The sequence below is a fragment of the Podarcis pityusensis genome (assembly GCF_964106645.2).
Source record: "Podarcis pityusensis genome assembly, chromosome: 5".
Lineage (NCBI taxonomy): Eukaryota > Metazoa > Chordata > Lepidosauria > Squamata > Lacertidae > Podarcis > Podarcis pityusensis.
In genome coordinates this window covers 22490574-22515503 of record NC_138032.1, presented here as the reverse complement: position 1 = coordinate 22515503, position 24930 = coordinate 22490574, and the positions used below count along the sequence as shown (strand labels likewise).

The window sequence follows — 24930 nt, the reverse complement described above, 5'->3', positions numbered from 1 at the left end:
TCTACAGAGTTGCAACTACAAGCACTGCCTCAGGAACAGGATCTTGCCTCCGTACTGTTAAGATAGATGAAATATCCTCTAAGAATCTGGTGCCTTTAACAGACAGAGGCAGGACTCTTAGGAATTTGTCATATGAAATTCAGCGAGTGAGAGAAACATCACCTGCTGCATTTCTGGCTAGCAAGAGTCCTGGGAAAGAGAAAGAGTTGACAAATCTGCCTGTCCTCTAATGACTGCAACTGGCAACAGGGAGATGCTGAGACATGAGTAGGGAGTCTCTTGCGGAGTATGTGAGAAGCAGAAGGCTTGATCATTGTGTTTATTACCTAAGAAGATGTTTTTCTTCTCCTTGAAGTCACACTGTGTACCAAATCCTTGTGAAATTGCGACATCCCTCAAACCACAGACTTCCATGCTTATGTGATTTATAAAGATTGCCAGCAACGCTCCTGTTTATTTCCTCTGGTATTATGACCAAATAGTTCTATCCCTTCTGCAGTGTTTGTTTTAAGCTTATTTTTGGATGCAGAAACAAAGGCAATAGCCACACAAAGAGTTGGAAGGGACCCTGAGGATCATCTAATCCAACCCCCTGCAATGCAAGGAATATGCAGCTGTCCCAAATGGGGAGTGAACCTGCAACCTTGGCATTACAGAATTGAAAGTGGAGATCATCAGTTAGATCTCTCTCTCTGTGTGTGTGTGTATGCATGTATGGTATGTGCTGTATGTATGTACTAGTGTTGTGCTTGGTAGCCCACAGGCCACATCCATCACTGACATGTAGCCACTTGGAAATTGAAGCCTCAAAAGGGAATTTTGTCCTAGGGAACTTGGAAGCAGCCAAGGCATTCCAATGGCCATGGGGGGGGGGGAATTCCTTCTAATCCTTCCCTACAATCCTTCTAATCCTTCCCTTCCCTACAAACACTACACATTGGGGCCAATAGTTGGTTGGGTGTACAAAGCTTATTGCCTTTCCCCCCTTTCAATTCCAGGTGCTAAATTGTTCCACTTAAAGCAGGGGTGGATAGTCAACCGAGGCACTAAAGATGTGGCTGAACTACAACTCCCATCAGCCCCCCAGGCAATAGTCGGGGATGGATGAAGTTCAGCAAATATCCGGAAGGTCAAAGGTTGACCTACTCACCGAACCCCCCCCCCTTTGCCTTAAAGGAATCACGCCATCCAGGTATCCGTGTAAGCATGAACCCAGTTCATTCAGTGTTCCCCAAGCAAGATCGAGAGACACAGGTTCCTTAAGTAAAGGTAAAGGGACCCCTGACCATTAGGTCCAGTTGTGGCCGACTCTGGGGTTGCGGTGCTCATCTCACTTTATTGGCCGAGGGAGCCAGCTTCCGGGTCATGTAGCCAGCATGACTAAGCCGCTTCTGGTGAACCAGAGCAGCGCACGGAAACGCCGTTTACCTTCCCACTGGAGTGGTACCTATTTATCTACTTGCACTTTTGTGCTTTCGAACTGCCAGGTTGGCAGGAGCAGGGACCGAGCAACGGGAGCTCACCCTGTCGCGGGGATTCAAACCGCCAACCTTCTGATGGGCAAGTCCTAGACTCTGTGGTTTAACCCACAAGGCCACCCGCGTCCCTTACTCATGACTTAATTCTAAAAGGTCTCTTTGGGACCTTCGGGAAAGGCTCAAGTCACTTGTGGATCCGAAAGCCCCCATCCACACATTTCCGCGCGCTCTACCCGGACGCTCCGGCGGGGCAGGGGGCTGTTCACATGCCCTCGGCGGCCCTTCCCGCGCCTCGGCTCCGACGCCAGGGCTCAGCCCTTCGCATGCAAATCCAAGCGGCTGCTGCTGCCGGGACCTTGGCAACGGCCGCGGCGCCATCTGGCCGTGCGCCCGCGGGGAGGCAGCTTCGCCTTTCGCCGCTCGGCCGGACGGCGAGGGCGGCGCTAAGGGCAGCGGGGAGGCGGCGCTAAGGGCAGCGGAGGGGGGCCGAAGGTACCGCGGCGGCGCTGGGCGCGCGAGGAGGGACGGTGGCTGGGGCGGGCAGGCAGGCAGGCAGGTCGAGTTCCCGCCGGGCGGTGAGCTGTGGCTCCGCGTCGGGACTCCCTCGCCGCCTCAGTCCTGGGAGAAGGAGACACGGCGCGGAGGGAGCTTCTGTTTTTGCAGGTGGGGCGGACGGGCGCGCCGACCGAGAGCGCCCTTGCCTCGCGCGCACGCCGAAATGAGGTGAGCGGCTGCGCTTCGTTTGGGTGGGGCGCTTGGCGGGAAAGCGCCGCGGGGACCGTGCGCTCGGTTGGGACCTCCGTGGCGCAGGCAGGGAGTCCCGCGCTCTCCTCTCGTACCTGTGGAAAAGAAGAGAAAAGTTTTGCCTTAGTTGAGTTGGCCGCTCTTCCCAACTCCGGTGGGGAGGTCGCAGGAGCCGGGCGGGAAAGAACATACAAAGCCCGCGAGAATGCTAAGAGAAGGGGGCGGTGGGAACGGGGCCAGGGGCTCTGCATGGAAGCTGAGGAGAAAGGCGTGGGAATTCCAGCAGAGCCCGGGAGGTGAAAGAGCGCGGCGGCCTTTCTTTTCTTTTTTAGAAAAAAGGTGTGATCTCTTTCATCTCGGAAGTCTTCAAAAAGATCACAGCGCGCGAGGAAATCCTCATGCCAATAGCCCCTGACGATCCAGTTGAGGGGACTTAAGTGGCTCATAACTCCCTCCTCGCCTCCGGTGGCGGGTACTTAGTTGAGGGTTCACTTTTGAGGAGGACAACTCCGTGCATGGAAACAAGCCTCGCGGCATTTAATGGGCTTTCTTTCCTCTTCCATATATGCACTCGGAGGAAAGAAAGCCCATTACATGCTGTGAGGCTTATTTCCAAGCAAACATGCACTCAGGATTTCTGCCCGGGGCTCAGTGTGGGGACTTGCTTCTTAGTAAACGGGCTGCACGGGGACTGTGCTTCTTAGCTGCTGCAACCTTAAAAAAAAACCCAGCACATTAGTTTTGGTGTGAGTTTTCAAAGGCGAGCACTTGCTTCGCCAAATGCATCAGTAGGAGTTGGATTGCAGAAGTTCCTCCTGTATTCAGTGTGATAAGTGTCACTGCGCTTCCTTGTTTTCTTATCAGGCTGGAGATCAGGCTTTTGACCTGAACTTGAGGCAGGAACTAAGGAACTGTGCCACTCCGTTTTCATTTTGACTTCTCCTGTTTGGCTATAGGAGCCTCATTTGCAGTGTCTGGAAAGCCTTTTAAAGACCCGGAGGAGTTTTGGAGGTAGTTTCTGATGTTCATGGTGGTCTGCTGCTCTTTTATTTATTTTTTTAAAAAAACATTTTAAGTGTGTCTTTGGACCCCAGCCCTAGTTTTTAAGTAGCTCCACCCTCCTTTCCCCCCAGTCATCAATTCATGACCTGGATTTGCCTCCAGCTGCTGGGTTATTTTCACATGTGTTAAATGGGTTGATGGTTAGGAATGCTGAGTGATGGAATAGTTTTGCTTGTTTCACCATGTGCCCAGGCCCTGGTTTGTTTGTTTTTTTACTTGTGCAGACTCCCTCCTTGCACCTTACCCCAAGATGCACCTATGGGCCATAGGTGCATGTTGAAAAAAGTGAAACGGATTGCATGCCTGCTGTAATCTCACCCTGCCTTCAGAACTTCATAAAATACCATTCAGAGTGCTGTAATTGCAGGAAATATTCTTTGGAGGGCTTTGCATGTAGGAAAGATGGAGAATTCTTTATCTGTATAATTGATGAAAACTTGTGTGTGACATCAACAGAAGTTGGTCCAACAAAAACAATAACTTTATACCTGTTTTATTTCTCTTTCTAGAACCACCGTGGCAGCAACCACCTATACTAAATTATTCTTGGCAAGCATTCTAGTTCTGTAATTGAATAGTTCCTCTGTTTTGTTGTTCAACAGCTAATGTACATGTAGGATAAGAAACTCACTACTCTGCAGGTTTTTAAAATTAAGCTGGACCTTGCACTTGCTTTAAATGCTTCCACCTCTTTAACTTTCACCACATTGCCAGCCAAATGGTGCCTGGGTTGCTCAAACAAACCATGGTTAAGGAAGGGTGCTGGATTCAGACATAATGCTATGCCGTAGTTAAAACAAACCAATATTTCTAAGCCAACAGCAAACCATTGCTTCCGATTGTGGTTTGTTGGTAGTAAACAAATCACATTTAAGATGTTAGGTAGGGTTCATACCTAATTGTAATAGTTTTGTGTTATGTGCGTATCAGGCTATTGAAGGATTGAAGTTTAACTAGCTTCTGTTTTCTTGTTAAAAAGGGCCGTCTGCATTCCGCTCCCAGTATTGGGTTGACCATCGCCCTTGGTTATGGATGGCCCAAATGAAGTGGACTTTTCCAATAACAACATTGCACCATTGTGGAGGAGGAGGTCAGCCCACCAGACCCATTTGCACACAAAGAACAAACCCAGGCCTCAGTCTTATCAGAGCTCAACTGGGGTTCTCTTCACAGATTTCCCCGTGGAAGACAAGGATACGTTTACTTTAACTCAGCCTGATGAAACTATAATTACTTCTCTGGACAGCAGATCCATTCAAAGGAGCCCTTTGCTTTTCAGCTGCGGCCTTGGTTCTGTGCCAAATGGAAAGGTTCGGTTTCCGGAGCATAAGGCTCTCTCCCCTAGGCTTTCTGACCAGTCACCCCAAGTCCTGAAAATGGTTTCAAATAATTCTATAAATTTTACAGCCAGTGGTCCTATAAATTTAGCAAGCAGCAAGCTAGCTCACCCAGGGAGGATTTCCAATCGAGCAGCACTTTGTCCAGAGAAGGAACAAATTGTTTTCTCATCAAGCCTTGGATTGTCGCCTACGGAAATCGTGCATTCGCCAAATAACAACACATCCACCGCCTCAGCATTGCAACCCAGCCAGCTTCCTAAAAGCTCAGAGAAGGCATCTGTTTGCCTGTCTGCTCCCTTGGAACAGCAGCATCTGCCTCTCCAAAGACTGCCGTCAAATCAGAATGAGCTTGCAGAAACGCCGCCCGTGGTTCTGAGTACGCACAGTCCTGCTGCGTTGAAAGTGGGGAAGCAGCAGATCATCCCCAAGAGTTTGGCTACTGAAATAAAAGTAACCAACAAAGCTAATAGCCAGAATGTGGAACCAAGCAGGAGGGTTCTCAAGGTCCGTAGCATGGTGGAGACCCTTGGGTTGCCTTTGGTAGCTGGTGGAGGCGAAGAAGCAGAAGCGGATGTGGACAGCCCAGGGATGCTGAAACGTAGTTTGAGGTCTACTTCCTATCGGCGGGCTGTTGTGAGTGGCATTGACTTTGACAGCAGTGCCAGTTTTAAGACAAAAAACAGAATGTCCCAGCCAGTTCTGAAGGTGGTTGTGGAAGATAAGGAGAAATTCTCTAGCTTAGGAAGAATAAAGGTAAGGAAATTGATGAAACTTGCTTTGTTAATGAGTTGCAATGATATGTAGGTTTTAAAAATGGAAAAAAAATGTGTTTTATTTGTACGCAAAATTTGCATCCTTGCTACCCTTCAAGCAGTTTAAAGTAGTGTGTTAACGTCATACCAACCCTGTGATATAGGTGAGAGATAGCAACTTGCTCATGGTAAATTCAGTGGTAATCCATCCTATAGTCTGCATTGATGTTTAGTGTGTTGGACACACCATCAAGCATGAAGGGAAGATGCAAGTCTGCAGACAGAAATTACGGGTTGTATCCAACTAAGTTCTGTTTGGAAATTAATGGACCTAGGTTGGTCATTGATTTCAGTGGGTCTACTCTGAATAAAAGTAATATTGGATGCAATCTGACGTTTCCACAGGAAACGGACATACTTCAGGTGTAGAGCATGTGTGAAGGTCCTGTTTTCTGTCAATGGTATTTCTAGGTAGGGCTGGGGAAAATTCTTTGAAAGCAGCTTCCGGTCCTTACCAAAAATACTAAGCAAAGTGGCCCAGTGATCTCACTGTATAAGGCAGCTTAGTGTTAAGTTGGAGCAGGTTATCAGGTTTGTATCCCTCTATGAGCTATATTGGCTCATTGGTACGGTGGAGAATATTGGCAGGTGCAACTCTCTCTGGACAGAATAATTGCCCTCTCCTTCCCACACATGAACGAATGACTGATCCATGCTGGAAGCAGAATGGGAGATTAAACCGCTCCATAGAAGGGTTTATTGAATTCTAAAGGAAAGTTGGAGGCTTTGTGGCAAGGAGGGGTAGTGCGTTCTCCAGGGTCAGCTCTGTATTGTGACTCGTGTGTTTTGCTGCTGCATGTGTCCAAAAACTTACCAGCTGCCTTCAGTTTATCGGCACCAGCTGGGAAACAAATGGGCACTTCCTTTTCTTCCTGCATAGTCTTATCTATCCAGCACTTGAATGTTGTGGTTCTCAACTTTGCAGCGATGATAGGAACAGAAAGCAAACAGAACTTAAACATGAATGCCATCTTCTTAGAGTGCGGGAGATTTTTTGTAACATTTTTATCCTCTTTTGAGCTGTAGTGTAATTGCAGCATCAGTACCTATTCTGTCAAGCCAAGGAAGTTCTTTGACGTAATATGACCAGGCTTCCTCAACCTCGCCCTCCAGATGTTTTTGGCCTACAACTGCCATGATCCCTAGCTAGCAGGACCAGTGGTTGCGGATGATGGGAATTGTAGTCTCAAAACATCTGGAGGGCCAAGGCTGTAATATGACCCTTTGAAATTATTTCTTAAAGGGGCACATTAAGATGTGCTGCTTCATTTGTGAAGTTGGTGGGAAGCTCCTGGCTAAGAAACCCATTGTGACTTACTTTTCATACACAGGTTGACGAATCTTGGCTGGCTTTAGTTATTCAATTGAAAACTGGTTGTCACCCGGAACCCCTTCTGCTCCTGGCCTTGTGGTGTGTGTCTGAAATGCAGCAGGCATTGGAGCAGGGGAGAGAGGGGGGCATTTTTGCTCAGTGTGGAAGCTCTGACTATTGTACTGCACTGGGTCTTGCTTTGTTGGACTCCTCTGTGGCAGTATGATCTACGTAACTGCACTTCAGTCACACTTGTTTGTGAATCACATGGGTCAAGTTCAATGACATACCCAAAAGCTGCAAAAAGAGAGAGAGGTGCAGGTACTCTTCTTTCTCCAGTGCATTAGCCTGTGCAGATTGAGCAGGCAGCACTGATCTTATTGGCAAGGACTACTTGGAACTGTTGATTGGGGGACATTGCAGGGCATAAATGTGCCCAGATGATCTTACCCTTTAAATCCATCCTGCAGACAAGCATACAGAAACAGGAACCAATAGCTGCTTCTCATCCATTACTTACCGCTGAATACAGGTTTGCCACCTGTACCCCACTTACCACATCCCTCTGTATGTGAACAAAGGAAATAATTCTATATGCAGACAGCATTTGCATAACACTGCTTTTGCACCTAAGCTAAACCATTGAGAAGTCTAATGAGGAAAGTTAGGTTAAACATATGTAAACAGCAGTTATGCATAAGCAGCATTTATAGTAGTCATTTTACTCTAATGTCTTTGCTGAAGTAGAATGCTTAATTTAATCCCCATTTTAAATATGTTTGAGTAATAGCCTTGCAGTCTGATCACACAGTGGATTTATGTCCCAGGTAAATGTCATAAGATTTCAGGCTTAATTATATTGTGTCTAGATAATGATGCATTAAGATGCTGCTAAAGGAATGTTTAAGATGATGCGGAAAACTTTGATTGCCTGAACGTGTCATAGTTTTGATGTTTTTAATTTGCACCCTACCTTATGGGTCCTGGATACCTTTAATAACAAACATTTGATTAAAATTTCTGCAGGATGCCTTAAAATTGCATAGTGAAGCACTCAAGGGCTAACCATAATTAGGGGTCCTGCATCTAAACACACCTCCGTGTAGCAGAGTGGACACTTAATTATTTTGCATTCATGGTGATATACATAGTTGGTTGTTTTTACACTAGTGTACACCTACTTAAGTGGATTATCTTGTGAAGTGGCCATCAGCAAAACATCTATAAACCATTGCTCAAGAGCAACCTTTCTTAGCCTGGTGCCCCCAAACACTTTGGAAGGCAGCTCCCATCATCCTTGACCATTCTGGCTGGGGTTTGATGGGAAATGCAGTCCAGTGGCATATGCAGGGCAGCAGATTGATGCAAAGGCTACACTAGAGGAAACTGTTCTACAGCAAATGGGAGACAACCTTGCCTGCCTTAGACAAATGCCATCGACTTTAAAGACTGTTCCAAACAAATGAAGTCACTTGCATGTTTACTAAATGAAAATATTTCTATGTTTTTTTTTTAAAAATGGAGTTTATCCCATTTAGAGATAGAAAATTCATTACTAAAATGCATCATGTGATGTAATCTGGTGTACACGTGAACCTCCTCCATTTTCAGATTTCTATTAATTTTAGTGAAGATAGCAAGAGCGTGTGCACATTTTCCCTTGAAAGGGTCTAATTGAGGGCCACAACTTCCCAAACATTATAGACCTGTTGAGATGGCTGACTTCTGACATGACTTGATGATCCATCCTGTAACAGGAAGGGAAGGGGGCATTTCTTAAAGTAAATCATTTGATGTATCTTATTTGAACTTATTTTTATGCAAAGCATAATGAACTCAGTTTTAGGGGGGGGGGTTTGCTGCTTGCTGAACCTTCTTGTTTTCACTGGTTTGCTTTTCCTTTCTCTCCCCTCTTTTAAAATAATCTTAGAAGAAAATGCAAAAAGGACAAGGGACCTTTGATGGAGACGGTAAGAACACTTTTTTTGGACAATTTAATGTGTGAAACCTCAAAAAAGCATGTATGAAGAAACTGAGCCAAATGAGTTGTGTGTTTTAAGCAAATTCGTTGGTCACTTCAGGTGGTATTCAGCTAAGTTTTTCTCAGAGCACACCCATGGAAATTAATGGACCTAACTTAGTCTTGGCCATTAATTTCAATGGATTTCCCTCCGAGAAAAACTTAGTTGAAGCCTTTGCTTTTGTTTGTGGGCTGGATCTATTCAAAAATTTTAGGCATAGTGAGGGTTTACTTTTCAGAACTTTTACCTGTGCTTATTTCACTCTGGCTCTGTCACAACTTCAACCAACCTGTTTTTCCTCATTCAACTTTCAGTATCAATTTTGATCTAGTTCCTTCTTGCAGTGCTTCAGTTCTCATTACTTTGAAACAATGCCATGTTCCATTCTATGATGTTAATCAACTGGTAATGCCTTTTGGGCTACTGGACAATGGGTCAGTTGTTTGGCAGAGCCTTTAAGCCAGTGGTGTTCAAACTTTTTTCAAAGAGGGCCAGATTTGATGAAGTGAAGGGCTGTGGGGGCCGACCATAAGGCCAACCAAAGTTGTTGACCTTTTTTTAAGATTTTACCCCAAAGTTGCTTTTTTTAAGGTTGGAGTCATTGAGATTTTTTTTAGGATTGGAGTTGTTGAGGGTTTTTTTAGGATTTTATCCCAGGAAATAATCTGCCACAGGGGCCGGATTAAACCGAACGGCGGGCCGGATTAGTGCCCCCAAACGGAGTTTGGACATGCCTGCTTTAAGCCATTTGCTGTTTCCATCATTATATATTCATGTATGATACGTATTTTCTGACACTTTATAATTTCTAAGGTGGCTTTCAAGCTAAACTGTAAAGGGCACAACAGCTGGAAACGTGACATAGGAAACTGAAAGAAGTTAGTTTGTGGCCACTGAGAGGGTCAAGTTTAGTTGCTGCCTCCACTCAACAAAGAAAATAAATAAAGGGAGAGCAGTGATGGATGAAAACACACATATTCTCATCTTATGCAAAAATACTCAGAGATAGCTCCTACAGAGTCCACAGAGGCTTACTCCCAAGTAAATGTGCATAGGATTGCCTTCACACCTGCAGCCTCCAGCCAGGGCGGAGGGTGGGATGCAGGCAAAACACTACTTCAACTATGGCAGCCTGGAACTGACGTAGCATCAGGTCACAGTGCCATCAAATGATGGCACTCAAACTGGCTCAGAGCTTCCCTGCCACTGAAGCACCCTGTTTTGGGGACTGGTGGATCTGTTTGTGGGGTGAGGGACCACTGCAGTGGCTTAGGGATTTAAGTTGCAGCCTTAATGTAAACTTATTTGTTCTTACTCAGGATATCCATTGTAAAGTTAAAAACAACAACAAGAATAAGAACTTGGTTCTCTTTATAATCTGTATCATTCCATTCTTTGGCCATGTCTTGTCTTCCAACTTTATAACTGTTTTATGTGGCCTTTTCTGAATTTCCCACCGTTGTGGGTCCGTATTATGCCTCAGAACAGAAGGCATCATCATTCCCTCTTGTATTTTATTCTTTAGCTGTTTTGTCACCTTAATATAGGGGCACCTCAGGCCTTGGGCCTGAATGTGGGCTTCCAAGCCTTGCGACTCTCCTCAGGCCTTTCCCACTTCCTAGGCTACACCTCTCACCAGTCCTGCTCCATGCTCTCCTTGAGTACTGTTGAGTAGCAGGAATGAATTTAGGGTAATGTTTCCTGTTTGCCTGGATGCAGAGAAGGGGCTGTAGGTAAATGTAGAAACCTCTGGCGTGGTTGGCATGTAGCCTACTATGGAAAAGTAAGAATCGAACTCTCGCTCCACCTACTTGGCTGCTTTCACCACTGGCATGCAGCCCTCAGAAGCTTGCATATGAGGAACTGTGGCCCTGACAGAGGTTCCCCACCTCCGCTTTAATATATGATGGCAGCGAAAGTGTGAAAACCCAGTGCTAAGTTCAGTCCTTTTGCAGACCAGATGTTTGGAACCAAACCATGGGCTTAGAGGATTTTTTTTTTTAATTTAAAAGGAGAATTGGCAGTAGTTTAAAGCCTTCTGACTCTTGTTAGCAATGGCAGTAACTTCTATGTTGCACAGGGTGGAGGCCTTGCTTCTGTGACCAGAATGGTTCATTAGTGGTAAGGATCTGAAACCACAAGGAGGCGTTTACAATAACATTTTCTTGCTAGTAGTGCTGAGTTCTGCCATATAAGAACTTGTTATTATCTCCTTGAATATAGGCAGAGAGTAAAAAATTAATTGTTTTCTCAAAGTTTCCATGTGCAGAAAATTTTAACTTTGACTGGATACTGCATCTTTTTGATATCAGTATTTCCGATTAGGAAGCTGAGTCGAGACAATTGGTTTACCTCGCTGCGCTAACTGGCAGTGGCTCTCCAGGGTTTCAGGCAAGTGCCCTCTTTTCAGAGCTACCTGGAGATGTGGGGATATTGAACCTGAGACGTTCCACATGCAGAGCAGATACTCTACCACTGAGCTATAGCCGTTATTGACTGTTTATGGCAAGTAAATTGCCTTGCTGGTGATTTTATGGAAAAGCAGATGAGAAATAAAATTAAGTACCTTTAGTTATTGTTCTATCGTAATTGACAGATTAAGGTATTTTAGATGTAAGGGCCTCATTTGGACTGCCAAATTTTAGCTTTGAAAACTAAGATATGTGTGAACTTTAGGCAAGGAGGGGCGGAGGAAGGGGGGTGCGGATGGGTGCGGGCCACTCCGGGTGTCACCACTTGGGGGGGTGACAAAATGCCAGGTGGCACTCACCGTGGGGCCTGCAGTGCGCCTGAGCCACGTATCTTTCCTGGGAGAGACGCGGTGGCTTGGGCACGATCAGGCTCCGCGCTGCCCAAACGGTCTGCCCGCTGCCTCCCCCTCCCCCAGCTGTAGGGCAGCTGAGTGGAAGGAGGCAGGCAGACTCCGGGGGCCCCGTGGTGCGTCCCACCCTTTGGGCGGCTCGCCCCGCCCTTGCCCCTATGGGCAGCGTGTGGCGCCCCTGGGCATGCTGCCCCAGGCACACGAGCAGCTTCCCTCCGCCACTGCCTGCAAGCAATCACTTTTCTCCTCCCTTCTTGCATGTGTGTGGGCATACAAATCAGCAAATTGCAGTTAACCAGTTTTGCTCAAATTGGGAAGCTCTGGTTAGTGGCTTTCAAACTTCCCTTTCACTTCAATGGAAGAGGCTTGATAATACATATAGGCTTCCTTTGCAGCTTATAGAGTTGCATAGCTGTCAACTTTTCCCTTTTCTTGCAAGGAATCCTATTCGGAATAAGGGAATTTCCCTTAAAAAAAAGGGAAACGTTGACAGCTATGTTGTACCTCCGTTTAAATGCATGGAGAAATTCTTTGGGGAATGGGGTTCCTTATGCATTTATTGCATAATCATTTGGGATGCTGGATAAAAGGCTGAGAGGTCTTCCAGCATGAAGGGCAGTGGAATGCCTTCTTTATTACTGTTTATTGAATTTATATCTAGCCCTTCCTTCTGAAGGGTGGCATAGATTCCAGGCACAGTGTTCTTGCAACCTCCCCTCCCAAATATGTTGTATGTCAACCTTATCTCCTTGACTCCTAACAAAATAACGGAACAAGTTTTAAATACTTTGAAAACAGAACTCAAAAGCTGCTTTGAACTTGCAGTCAGAATAAATAAATGAAATAATAGACGAAACTAGATTAAGTTAATATATTCAGTACAGTGGTACCTCTAGTTACGAACTTAATTAGTTCCAGAGGTCCGTTCTTAACCTGAAACTGTTCTTAACTAGAGGCGTGCTTTCGCTAATGGGGCCTCTTGCTGCTGCTGTGCCGCCAGCACACAATTTTCGTTCTCATCCTGGGGCAAAGTTCTCAACTTGAGGTAACTCTTCCAGGTTAGCAGATTTTGTAACCTGAAGCATTTGTAACCTGAGGCGTTTGTAACTTGAGGTACCACTGTTATATATACTGGTGCCAGAATTCAGGTTTTGCAGTTTCAGCTTTCTGGTAGAGAATTTTAGGTGCTTAGGCCTTAAAACTGCTAGTTTTCATTTATGGTAACACTTTCCATTTGATTATGCAGCTAGTGGTTTGCAGCAAGTTACTATGAGATTAATAAATTATTGGACCGTTAACTTTCTTTATTAGGTTACTATATTATCTGCATTTAAAATAAAATCAAGGAAAGCTGTAGTTAATAACCTGTGTAAATTATTCAGCTCAAGCAAATGCACATCAGGTTGCTTATCATGCATATATATATATATATATATTTTGGGGGGGGGGTTTCCACTATCATCTGTGGGGCAGGGGGAGAATAAATGTGTGGCATCAAAGTTTGTTTCCTAGGAATTTCCCTGAGATGTTATCACACTCTGCATGCACATGTTTCAAGCCCACCTTTACTGTCCTGAGGACTAGAGTCCTTACTTAAAACGAAATCCCTGCTTTTTAATTGTGTGCTTACTTGGAAACACCCAGAGCCTAGTTTATTAACTAGTTAAATCAGGTGTCCTTCACCCTAACATTTCGTATTCTATTAAGTGCAAGCTCTCAAATAATAAAAGTGTTTCTGGTTTTTCCTTAACAAAGAACACAGGCTATTATTGAATTCGGGTGGAAGGCATCTTTTTGGTGGTACAGTGATCTATTGTTACTTTAATATGTGCTATGCTCTCCCATTGTCCTGAACAAGCCTCTATCTTTGTCCACAGAGTTTGAGAGGCATATTCATAATAATGTTACTTAGAACCTCTCCTTAAATCAATTTCTTTTTCGTGCTGTTGTAGAAAATGCTGTGTTGTATCAGAACTACAAAGAAAAGGCTCTGGATATAGATTCTGATGAAGAGGTAGAATTGAAAGAACAGAAGTCAGATGAAAAAATAGTTATTCAGTACAAACCTCTGAGATCAACATGGAGTCAGTTGTCTGCGGTAAGTGTCATAATGTTAAATAGCCCGAAGCCAAACTGGAATGCAGCAGTGCTTATAAGCGAGTCTCTTTTATCTCCCAATGTCCTTTTCAACCCAACATTTTATAGCTTTTTGTTTGCCCTCAGAACTACTTCCTGAAGTGAAGTGTTTATGGGTATGCAGCTAATACCCAATGGTTGTAATTGGTAAAGAGGTACAGCTGCTAGACTTGCATTCCTAATTTCGTTTGCCTTATGGGTTTTTTTCTTTTTTATGCAAGCAAACCACAAGTCGCCAACTGTGTTAGGACTTCAGGATCCCTTTGCTTTGGAATTTAAATTGCAGGGAAGGGGGCAACCCCTAGAGCATGTTCAGTAAAATAGCCATATGGAGAGAATTAATGAAAATAAGTATCTTGAAAATGGAGAGGATAAGCAAAGAGGCTTGTTTATTTTAATGTCGTTCTGCGGGAAATTTAGGTCTCACAACACGCCAGCACAGACAAACACTGGCTCTCTGCAAATCATAGTTTGTAATACATGTATGTACCAGAGTGGAGGCATAGCAATAGCCTCAAAGCAGCAGCAGCTTCACTGTGTAAGGATGGGGTGGTTGGGACTACATGGGTCTTGACCTTTTTGCCACCTTGCCCCTCTGGTAAGCTGCAGTGCTGCTAGGAGAATATTTCTGCAGCTCCACCCCACCAGGTGAGTCACTTTCTTATCTTCTCTGTCTGCTGGAGGAGGAGGAGGAGAGAAGCTTTCACGTGGCTGCTCATCAGACCATTCCATGGGGATTGGAATTCTGTAATGGGAAGCAACCATGTTATATCACCTGAGGTATTGGCAGGCTCCACATTACTAGAGCAGCGTGGGAACTGACCGTGCTGAAGCAACAGCCATGCCACTTAAGGCAGAAGTCGCCAACTTTCTTTGAGTGAAAATTTGCATGCTAGAGAAAACGTTGTGGGCATCATTCTGTCCCAACCAAGCACACACCACAATCTATTCCACTGTCTAAGGCTTCTTTCAAGCCTAATTTCAGAGGGGTGGAGGGGACCCTGCAGGTGCCGAGGAAGACCTTGGTTGACACATGTGCGGTTGCCACATATGTGAACCCAGTGTTGAGATAATGGCATTAGAATTGCACCTATGATAGGCTAGAGATATTAGCTTCCCTGCAGTTTCACAGATAAGGAAACAGTTAAGCAGAAGAAAACTGCAAGAGGTCAAAGTTCTCTATTTTGTTTGTGTACTGTAGTCTGCTATGGTTACAAGTGCAATTTAATTAAACACTCAAGAGGTTTGTGGTTGGCTTCTTGTATATGATTTTAAAACTTTGCAACAGCTTTTAGCAGTAAGCATTTATTCTTCTTATTAAAATAAGTGAATGCAAGGAAAGAACAGGTTCACGACTTCACTCACTGTGAAGAATTGTCCTTAGTTTACTATTCAAAGTTTTTTAAATGGTGGCAAATGGCTATATTTAGTGTGTCTTATTTGAATTATTTAATATAGTAGAATTTCAAGGAAGGAATCGGACGGGGATAAATTACATGAATACTTGGGAACCCATTCAGTGATGCTTGGGGGGGTTCATTTTATATCATGTTTCACAGTCAGACCTACACAGTGCATGATACAAGAAGCCACATGACAGCCCACAAGTCATGTTTTGTGGACTAAAAGGTGCCTGGAAGTCTCTCCCATCCTCTGCACGCCATTCTTAGAGTTTTAAGGCAAGGACCAAAGCCAGAAGATTTGCTGAGATCTTAGTTTGGCACTATATACAGCTGGTAGAGTGCATTTTGGTTTGGTGGATCATAAATTCTGCAATAGGTGTAGTTGCTTGGAGCAAGATCATAAGGCTCCTATGTTACTGAGATGGAAAGGAAAGCCTCAACTCTGCATTGCACTGTGCATTGACAATTAATACAAAGCGCGTGATTTTGTGTGATCAGCTGATGAGCGGAAACCCCCATGTGTTAGGGCAACTTCTCTTGTGAAATGACATGTTAATGTTGTGAATGAATGGAGAAAGCAAACTGTTACTCATCTGTTCATAATAAAATCTGGCCTTGGTCAGACCACACCTGGAGAACTGTGTCCAGTTCTGGGCACTGCAGTTTAAGAAGGATATTGACAAGCTGGACAGTGGACAGCGACTGAGATGAGCAGGGGTCTGGAAACCAAGCCTTATGAGGAATGGTTGAGAGAGTTTGATATGTTTAGCCTGGAGAATAGGAGACGGAGAGGAGATATGATATCACATGATGTCACATGGAAGATGGAGCAAGCTTGTTTTCTCCTGCTCTGGAGGCTAGGACCTGAACCAATGGATTCAAGTTCCTAGAAAGGAAATTCTGATGCAACATCAGCAAGAACTTTTTGACGGTAAGAGCTGTTCGACAGTGGAACAGACTCCCTTGGGAGGTGGCAAACACTGCTTCATTGGAGGGTTTCAAGGAGATGTTGGATGGCCATCTGCCATGGATGCTTTAGTTGAGATTCCTACATTGCAAGGGGTTGGACTAGATGACCCTTAATGTCCCTTCCAACTCAAAATTCTACAATTCTATGAAAATGTTGCGATGAAAACATTGGGTCCATTCGTTTCAGTGGGTCTACTCTGAATAAAAGTTAGTGGAAAACAACTTACGATATGCAAATCATTTGTGTGCATGTGTGCAAAGGTAAATATTTTTTGGGATCCTAAGAACTGCAAGTGGACTTCTGCTTCTGGAACAGATCTTTATAGTCCGTTCTCTACTACAGTAGCATAATTAACGCACTTCCTCCAAAAAACATCAAGGGGCTTAATAGGAACAAGATGTACGGCATGAGGCCTGCGTATGGAGGAGGGGAATCTACTGAAATTAGGACCTCACCCTAGTTATGAGCAGATGTGTCTTTATTTAAAATAGTTTAGTGTTGCCTTTAAGTGAGGTGTGTGTGTGTGTTTCCAGTTAAAATACAATGCAGTACAGCTACAACAATAAAATATCAAAACCTGTGTAAATACACTGCACATGGCTAGCATTCTAGAGGTGTGGTGCCGCTACAGAAAAGGACATTTCCCCAATCTCAAAGTATGGACAGGGTTGTGTGGGTGGAGGCTGACCACTTGAACCCAAATCTCTTCACATGTTTTACCACTGTGCTGCTGTTTTCATGCAATATGTTTAATCTAGCTGTTTGCTTCTCTCTACTTAATTGACTTGATGGAAAAAGCAGCATTGGATGGGAACAGAAAGTCTTTTGAAAACAATTCCGAGGCCTCTGAGACATGATACAGTTAAAGCGTTCCCTCCCCACCCCACTTTTTAAAGCGCTCATTGTTTACAGTTCTGTGGCTATAACTGGAGAACTAATAAATGCTACTATGCCCCATTCACAGTATGCAATAAATGGAGGATAACTTGTGTATGAGAGATTACATGAGTCTATATGGGAAGTGAAGGGGAAAATATATTAGAATGTTTTTAAATGATGCTGAACGTTAATAGCTTCATTCGACCAGTTGAGCTAGAGAGAACTGTGTGTGATACTTACACTGGAAATGTGGAAGTGAAAATACTCCACAGTATTAAGTTGAAAGGAACCCACTGGGCTAGATTATAAACAGAACTAAAATGTGTACTGCATTCCTGTGACTGGACTGCAATTCTATACCGAATTTCCTAGGAGCACCAGTGGACTCAGTGGAACTTAATTTTGAGTAAACGTGTGTTGTAATACACTGGCAAACTCAGTTCTTTTCATAAGTCTAAAAATAACCATTTAAGCACCCACTCCTTTTCAGTGGATTGAATTCAGCTAACACTCAGAGTCTGTGGGTTATGTCCCAAGGCACGGCATGTGTTGATGAAATTGTGTCTACAGTCATACCTTGGGTTAAATGTGCTTCAGGTTGAGTGTTTTCAGGTTGTGTTCCACGGCGACCTGGAAGTAACGGAACGGGTTACTTCTGGGTTTCGCCACTCGCGCATGCGCAGACGCTCAAAATGACATCATGCACAGAAGCAGCGAATCGCAACCCGCGCAGACACGGGTTGCGTTCTGCTCAGGATGCGAACGGGGCTCCGGAACGGATCCCGTTTGCATCCAGAGGTACCACTCTAATTGAAACCCATTGAAAAAGCTGGCAAACACCCCACCTCCCTTCCTTTTAGTGATGTTTCAGTGACACCCTTCAGACATTTCCAGGTCACTTCTGGATTTGGCGTGATGAGCATATACATAGCCACACACGTATTGAACACATGTCAGTGGGGTGGGGCGGGGCCTGCCTGTAGAGTTGTTGAAATTAATGTACCTAAGTTAGTCATGATTATTTATTCCATTAGGTTGGCTCTGAGTAGACGTTAGCTGAATACCCGGTACTTTTAAACTTATATTTATTGGATACATGTCTGTCGTGTTAAAGAGTTTCTTTCTATGCTGCCTTTTGGCCCAAGAGGCCCCCAAGGCTAGGAATGGGTCACTTGGTGGAGCCAGAAGTACAGCAGTAGCTTCCTGGCAGCAATGGTACTGCTGCTTACCAGAAGGGATGAGGCTGCAGCAAGGTCAGGGCTGTGCAGGTGCAAAGCCACAAACTCCTGGTTGGTTCTGCCTGTGAGCTTATGCTGCCCCTTTTGTACATTTTAATTTGGAGGATGGCCAAGCAGCGGGGTCATTGAGGTAGACAGGGGTGTTGCTCGAGGTGTTCAGGTCTCTGGTTACAGTGGTACCTCGGTTTAAGAACAGCCCCGTTTACGAACTATTCGGTTTACAAACTCCGCAAAACTGGAAGTAGTGTCCTGGTTTGTGAACTTTACCTCTGTCTAAGAACAGAAGCCGAACGGTGGAAGGGCACTGGCAGCGGGAGGCCTCATTAGAGAAAGCGTGCCTCAGTTTAAGAGTGGACTTCCGGAATGGATTAAGTTCGTAAACCGAGGGACCACTGTATTAAAGATTTAAAGGTCAAGAAAAACACTGTTGTCCTTTTGGACTTGGAATCTTTTGAATGGGTCCAAATCTTAACATCTATTGAAACCTCTGCTTCCTCCTGATTCAACAAAGAGTCATTCAGGTGTTAGGGGACCACAGCTCCCATGATCCCTGACAATTGGCCATGCTGTCTTGGGCTGATGGAAGTTGGACATGTTCCCCATCTCTCAGATGTTGCTTTTTATGCGTAGATCTGAAAATGCTTTTTTTTTAGTTCTATTTGTATGTTTTGATGTACACATGGATACGTATTGTTCACGCTTGTGAGTGTCTCTGGTCAGGCTCGCACACAGGGAACAAGTCCCAACTGGAAGGAAACCATCTGGGGAGTGGGGCGTGTGCAAATCAGTATCACACATCACTGCTCAGATATAACTGTTAAAAGAAATCACAACTATACAGGTATTCCTTCAATGGCTGTAGAACGGGCATGCTTTCACCAATAATCTGGGTAAACCTACTGTGAAGTTCTGCTTCTATATATGTATAAAAGTGTAGGACTACACAAACAATGATTTGTTAAATCTAAAACTTTCATTTTTGTAAGCACAGTTTAATGTCTCAAATTGTTGATTAATTAACCTGACATTTTGAACATGTGCTAGCTTGTACTTTCAGGCCAAACTTGTATTTTGAGATTGTTTTGGAACTACAGGTACATACTCAGTTTTTCATCCTGGATAGAAAAGCAAAAGGTTCACTGGCTGATTACCTCTGTTGGCACAGAGTTAAGCACAGTGTTAATGCCAAAATGTTCTAAAGTGAAGCAGATATTCTGCCATTTTATCGCAGGATGTAATAGGGGGAAAAGGAGGGACATTCTTTCTTTTTTTTTAAATCATATTTATTAAAGTTTCCAGAAATATAAAAATACAAAGAAAAAAGAAAAAAAAAAGAAGATATTTAAAACCTTACTTTCATTGCCTACTTTCTGGGACTCCCCCCCTCCCCCCCGACTGTATTCCCCTTTCCTTAATTTGGTTCTACAAGCTCTCACTCCCAATTTGAAGCTTAATTTGTTTAACCCACTATCCAGATTGAATTGTACAAATCTTGCACCGTCCCACATCATTAACAAGAAAAGAAAAAAGATTTTCCCCAAGATCCACCCCAGTTCCTTCCACGAATTCCCTTTTTTTTAAACACGTCCAATCAAAATAAAATGACATGCATAAGTTATATAAAGAAATAGAAAATAAGAGAAAAAAAAAAAATTCAAAAGATTGTTACACAGCCTTTGGATTCCAAATCTCCCCCCCCCCCTTCCCCGGTTTGAATTCCCCATGTCCATCAGTCTATACATTATCATCCTGGAAGTCTCAATTCATGGCCAAATTTCTCCCCAATTCCATCTTGCCGGTTTTCTTTTAATTTATTAATTTTAATGATATTTAACTTCAAGTGTCCAATCTAACAAAGGCCTTTAATTTCCTTGATCTTCACCACTCCTCCCATTGTTCTTTCCGTGTCGTAGTCAGTCCTTTGTTCTTCTTATTCCTCACTTTCTCAGGTTTCTTGTCCTGTTCAGCTGCTAAAACTTTCTAATTCAGAAATCTGGTATCTCTACAGAGGTTTGTTATTCAGGAACAAAAACTTACGTCCAGCCCCTTCCTTTCTTCAATAGAAAATTCTATTGTCTCCTTTAATGTAAATACCTCTGTAGACAAAATACTATTTCAGTTTTGCAGCTTTCCCAGAAGATAACAAGTCCTGTGTGAATCCCGGAGTATTTTTCCACTTACGACCGTTCTTGTAATGTCCCGATACCCCTCTAGGGGGATTGTAATAATTTTGTATCCTCTGATCCAAAAGTCAAATTGTTGTTCCTTATTTTCCGACAGTTTATATCCATATTATGGCAAATTGTAACAAAATTAACCAGCAAAGTCCTCGTAACAAAGTCCTCTTTATATTCTCCAGCTTTGACAGCTACTTTGACAGCTGTCAAAGTCTCCGTCTCTCTTCACCAGGCTCCGCGAATCGCCCCGGTTCCCAGGGGGGGGGGTTGCATTTTCCTTCTCACCCTCCACTCTTCTCCTCCAGCACAGTTCTTATAATTTCACATCGTGGAATTAATGATTTTTATCAGAAATATACTTCCCTTTGGACCTTGGTTACTCAGTCCTTGTTTTGGAATGCTTACAGTAGGGGGGGGGGATTGACTTCCTTTTTAAATCGCCCCCGCTCGTGCCAAATCCAAAATTTTGAACCCGGTTTCCCAATTACTCACGGGTTGTTGTTAATAGTCCAAATTTTCAATGGAAGAAGTCAGCGCTCTCCGTCGAATGGCATGCGGCTGCGCTCGGCAGGGAAAGCAGAAGACTCAAAGCACCGCGCCGCTCCCCGGCACCCGATCCGAAGCCTTTAAAAAGGCTCCTTCACGAGTCGGGAGGGCGCTAATGGTGCAAGCCGAGTCACCCATGTCCACGGACTCCGTGCCCGTGGTTTTTAAGGGTCCCCGCGTCGCCGGCGCGGTAGGACCCAGCCCCTGCCGAGCAGACTCCCTCCGGAGCTCGGAGGGAGTCCGCCATTCGGCGATGGCGCCAACCCGGAAGTCAAGGAGGGACATTCTTGACCATATTTTGGAGGCAAGCACTAACTTCTTTCTCTTCATGTGTAAAAACATTGCAGGAATATTTCCACTCCTGAGTGCTGCAGCTACCTTCATAAATTCTTTATTCTTAATATTGAAACAGATCATTTCCTGTTTGTTTTGTTTGATTTCATTTTCTTTTACATCTTTCCTTCATTGAAAGAGCCTTCATAAGACAGTCGGTCATAAAGCTCTATACTGCAGAATGAGAAGTTACTGAAATGAACCTTTTTAACTTTATCTTTGAATGATGCTGACCGATAGTATAGGGGTGTTGTCTTCTACAGTGGTTATGCTCCTACTTTTGCAGGACGGGGGGGGGGGCATTGGATGACTTTTCCTCAGCCTCATAGTGACTGCTGTGGGATAGCGCAAGAAGAAATTCTATTTTGCATGCAGCTTAACATATATATGAAACCATTGAGTGCCATTATCATGGGATTAGGGTGATTTGTCAGCAGTATGCTGATGGCACTTAGTTGTATGTCTCCATTGAATTGGGTGGTGCTGTTCAGGTGCTGAACCAGGGCCTGGAGTTGGTCTAGGTGGGTGCCAATAAGCTGTGACTAAAACCTGACAAGGTGGATGTTCTATGGCTTGGTGGTTCCTATGTCTGGGAAATGGGTTCATGCCTTGTTTTGAATGGGGCCCATCCAAATGAAAATTTCAGTCAATTACTGATGGAAAACAATAGAGGAGAAACATGTGTATTGCAAAAATATATGTAAAGGGTTAATCATTTGTTTCAGGTGAAGAAGAATGGGCTATACCAGACCATCAGCCAAGAAGAAAGGAAAAGGCAAGAGGTACCTTCATTATTATAGCCACAGTTTATTCATTACTTCATAAGCTTGTCATCCTTTTATGCTTGCTTTCTGGAGGAAAACTTTAAAAAAATGTTGTTGTACACTTTTCTGTTCCATTTCTGTGAAGTAAATTATAGTAGAAATCTAACTTTTGATACAGACTACCTGGGGTTTTGCGGCTTGCATAGAATGCAAGTGGTTAATATATCTATAAATGCAATAAATAATAATAATAATAATAACAATATGCAAATGTTGTGAACATGCCCAATATCTGAAATAAGCAGTCTCTTCAGCCGTACTCATAACCACCTGTCTGTTCAGTTCTCTGTTTGCTTTCTGAGCTACACTTGTGAAAGGAAGAGCTCCTTCCATTTGCAGAAGGAGTGGCACCTCAGCATAGGTTGCTGCCTGTAGAAAAAATTGGGGAGGTGATTTTCACACAGTCCCAGATGACCCTTCAACCCTCCTGTGCAAAATTCTGTGGGCTGTAGGGGATTAGGGGGAAATCATCACCCCTATTCCCATGAGCAGGAATGTTCTGCGTGCAGAATTCCACACATAGGACCTCTTCGTCCTACCCGATGTCTTCAAAGCAGAACAGGATGAATGACCCTTAAAAGCTTCCTGTTTTCTCCTCCTCAGCCCATTAGGGGCTACTGCTGTACCCCTTGATAAATGTGGATAATCTCCACTAGCTGTTATGGGTTTGATCTGTCACCTGAAGAGGGCTGACCCTCAGATCAGCACTGCCTGTTCAGTGAAAGACCACAAGGAAGGATCTGAAGATCCTTCTTAGAATAAGTCCAGTCTACGTGTGAACTGGGAAGTAAATAAATAAATAAATCTGCTTTTGGTTGCACCGTTAGCACTTGCTAGGCAACAGCCAGAGGACAGGGCAGTTCTCTTCAGCTATACCTGAAGGAGTGTCTCCACCCCCATCCATAGCTGTCAGCTTTTCCGAATAGGATTCCTTGCAAGAAAAGGGAAACGTTGACAGCTATGCCCCCATCATCCAGCCTGGACACTGAGGTCCAGCGCCAAGGGCCTTCTGGCGGTTCCCTCACTGTGAGAAGTGAAGTTACAGGGAACCAGGCAGAGGGCCTTCTTGGTAGTGGTGCCCACCCTGTGGAACACCCTCTTATCAGATATCAAGGAAATAAACAGCAACCTGACTTTTAGAAGACATCTGAAGGCAGCCCTGTTCAGGGAAGTTTTTAAAGTTTGAAGTTTTATTCTGTTTTTAGTATTCTGTTGGGAGCTGTGTTCTGAGAGTGGCTGGGGAAACCCAGCCGGATGGGCAGGGTATAAATGAAATAATAATAATAAGCTACAGATCAGGGCAAAAGAAGCTCACAGAGATACTTATAGGATTCCAGGGGGCGAGAGATGTAAGGCCTGTAGAATGTTAGGATTTTTAAAAACCAAGCAGGAAAATCAACTTGAGATTCAGAGGGCTTGGAAGACCTTCTGATGAATGGTGGTTATGAGCAATTTGGCAGTTGAAGGAAACTGGGACAGATGTGGGCCTGGAAACCTTTCCTCTTTGTGGTCATGGGACTTGCTGTTGTCAGTTCCAAATACAATGTGGTAACAAGCAACTGCACTGGTAGTTACCTCTCTTGTGCCTTCGGGACTCAGAGCAGCAAAGAAAATCACGGTTTCTGTTCAGTGCATGCTTGGATTTCCATTGTTAAGGTAGCATCTCATGCCAACATTAGCTGCTCTTTCATGCTCATCAGGGAAGTGCCAGTCCTCCACTGCCAGCAGCACACTGCCTCAAATGTTAGCCTGTTGTGCTACATCTGCCATCACCTGCTGTCCACTGGTTTTAACCCTTGCCATCCTGGTTTGTATCTTGTGCTGTTCCCTTAGCCACTTAGCCTACATTCTTCTGAGGGCAAGAGGACTATTTTTCCCATTGGCAAGAAGAGATGCTGGAATGAATGCTGTCCCCCCCCCTTGAGCCCCCCCCTTGAGGACAGAATAAGTGCCAGTGAGAAATTAACCCATTCTGTCTCTGTAAATCAGAAAGTACCTTCAAGGTTGAATTTCCCAAAGAGGAAAAAAAAGGATACGTTGGTGATAGTCAGGACTTTGGTGCCATTTCACTTAGGTGAGTGGTTTGTTTAAGCTGCAGGCATAGTTAAAGAAATGTCTTTTTTAAAGGCAGCTATTAAACGGGGCAGAGGGTGAAATTATTAAGTAAGGTGTTGTTTTTTTAAAAAATAATACACATAATGGGTTGTGTTGGACAATGTGTGTTGTTGCAGTTTATTAATGCAACGTGCTAAATAATGTACAAAGCCAAGGAGAAATAAATAGGCTGAACTAAAGAGGATGGAGATGGAATACATATCTATCTTCCTCATTAAACCATTATCACATTCTATCCTTGAATGCATCTGCTTCTCCAGCAGGGCCACATACAAAGCATTTGTATACATTTGGTCTCTAAAGAGCTCCACAAAGCATGCATAAGCTATCAAGCTTCACACATCTGTTTGTATTGATGCCGTGCAAATGAACGATAACTTCATTTCACACTGTCACTCATGGGGACTGTCACTTGTCTTGAGTAAGAAATAGTAATTGGCAAATGCATTATCATTCTTCATCACAGATTAGTGTCACTAGATTATGCATGATCTTAAACGTTCCTTGTTTTGGTGTTTTGAGATTATCGTTTTGAAGTATTCTGAAATCAGGGTAATCGAAAACTTCTTTTCATTGTATGCTTTGCTAGAATGTATAAGTGTCCAACCCATATCTCATTTTCACTTTCAAAAAACTGCTGTGCCTCGCCTTGAATTTCTTAGCTTGAAAGGAATCAATGAGGGCTGTGATGGAACTGGGAACAAAGAATTCTTAAATAG

General features: G+C 44.0%; 1 protein-coding gene across 2 annotated transcripts in view; it reads left to right on the top strand.

Annotated features, from left to right (window-relative positions):
* Nucleotides 1–2007: 2007 nt before the first annotated feature.
* The window catches only part of ARHGEF26 (Rho guanine nucleotide exchange factor 26), a 70954-nt gene continuing 48031 nt past the window's right edge, over nt 2008–24930 (top strand). Inside the window, exons 1-6 of one of the 2 annotated variants that reach the window (XM_081007906.1) lie at nt 2008–2201; nt 3087–3233; nt 4264–5377; nt 8679–8718; nt 13543–13688; nt 21998–22054. In XM_081007906.1, coding sequence (XP_080864032.1) covers nt 4313–5377; nt 8679–8718; nt 13543–13688; nt 21998–22054 — 1308 coding nt within the window. In that variant the 5' untranslated portion in view covers nt 2008–2201; nt 3087–3233; nt 4264–4312. The remainder of the gene's footprint in view (nt 2202–3086; nt 3234–4263; nt 5378–8678; nt 8719–13542; nt 13689–21997; nt 22055–24930) is intronic. The other variant, XM_081007905.1, reaches the window with a different exon arrangement.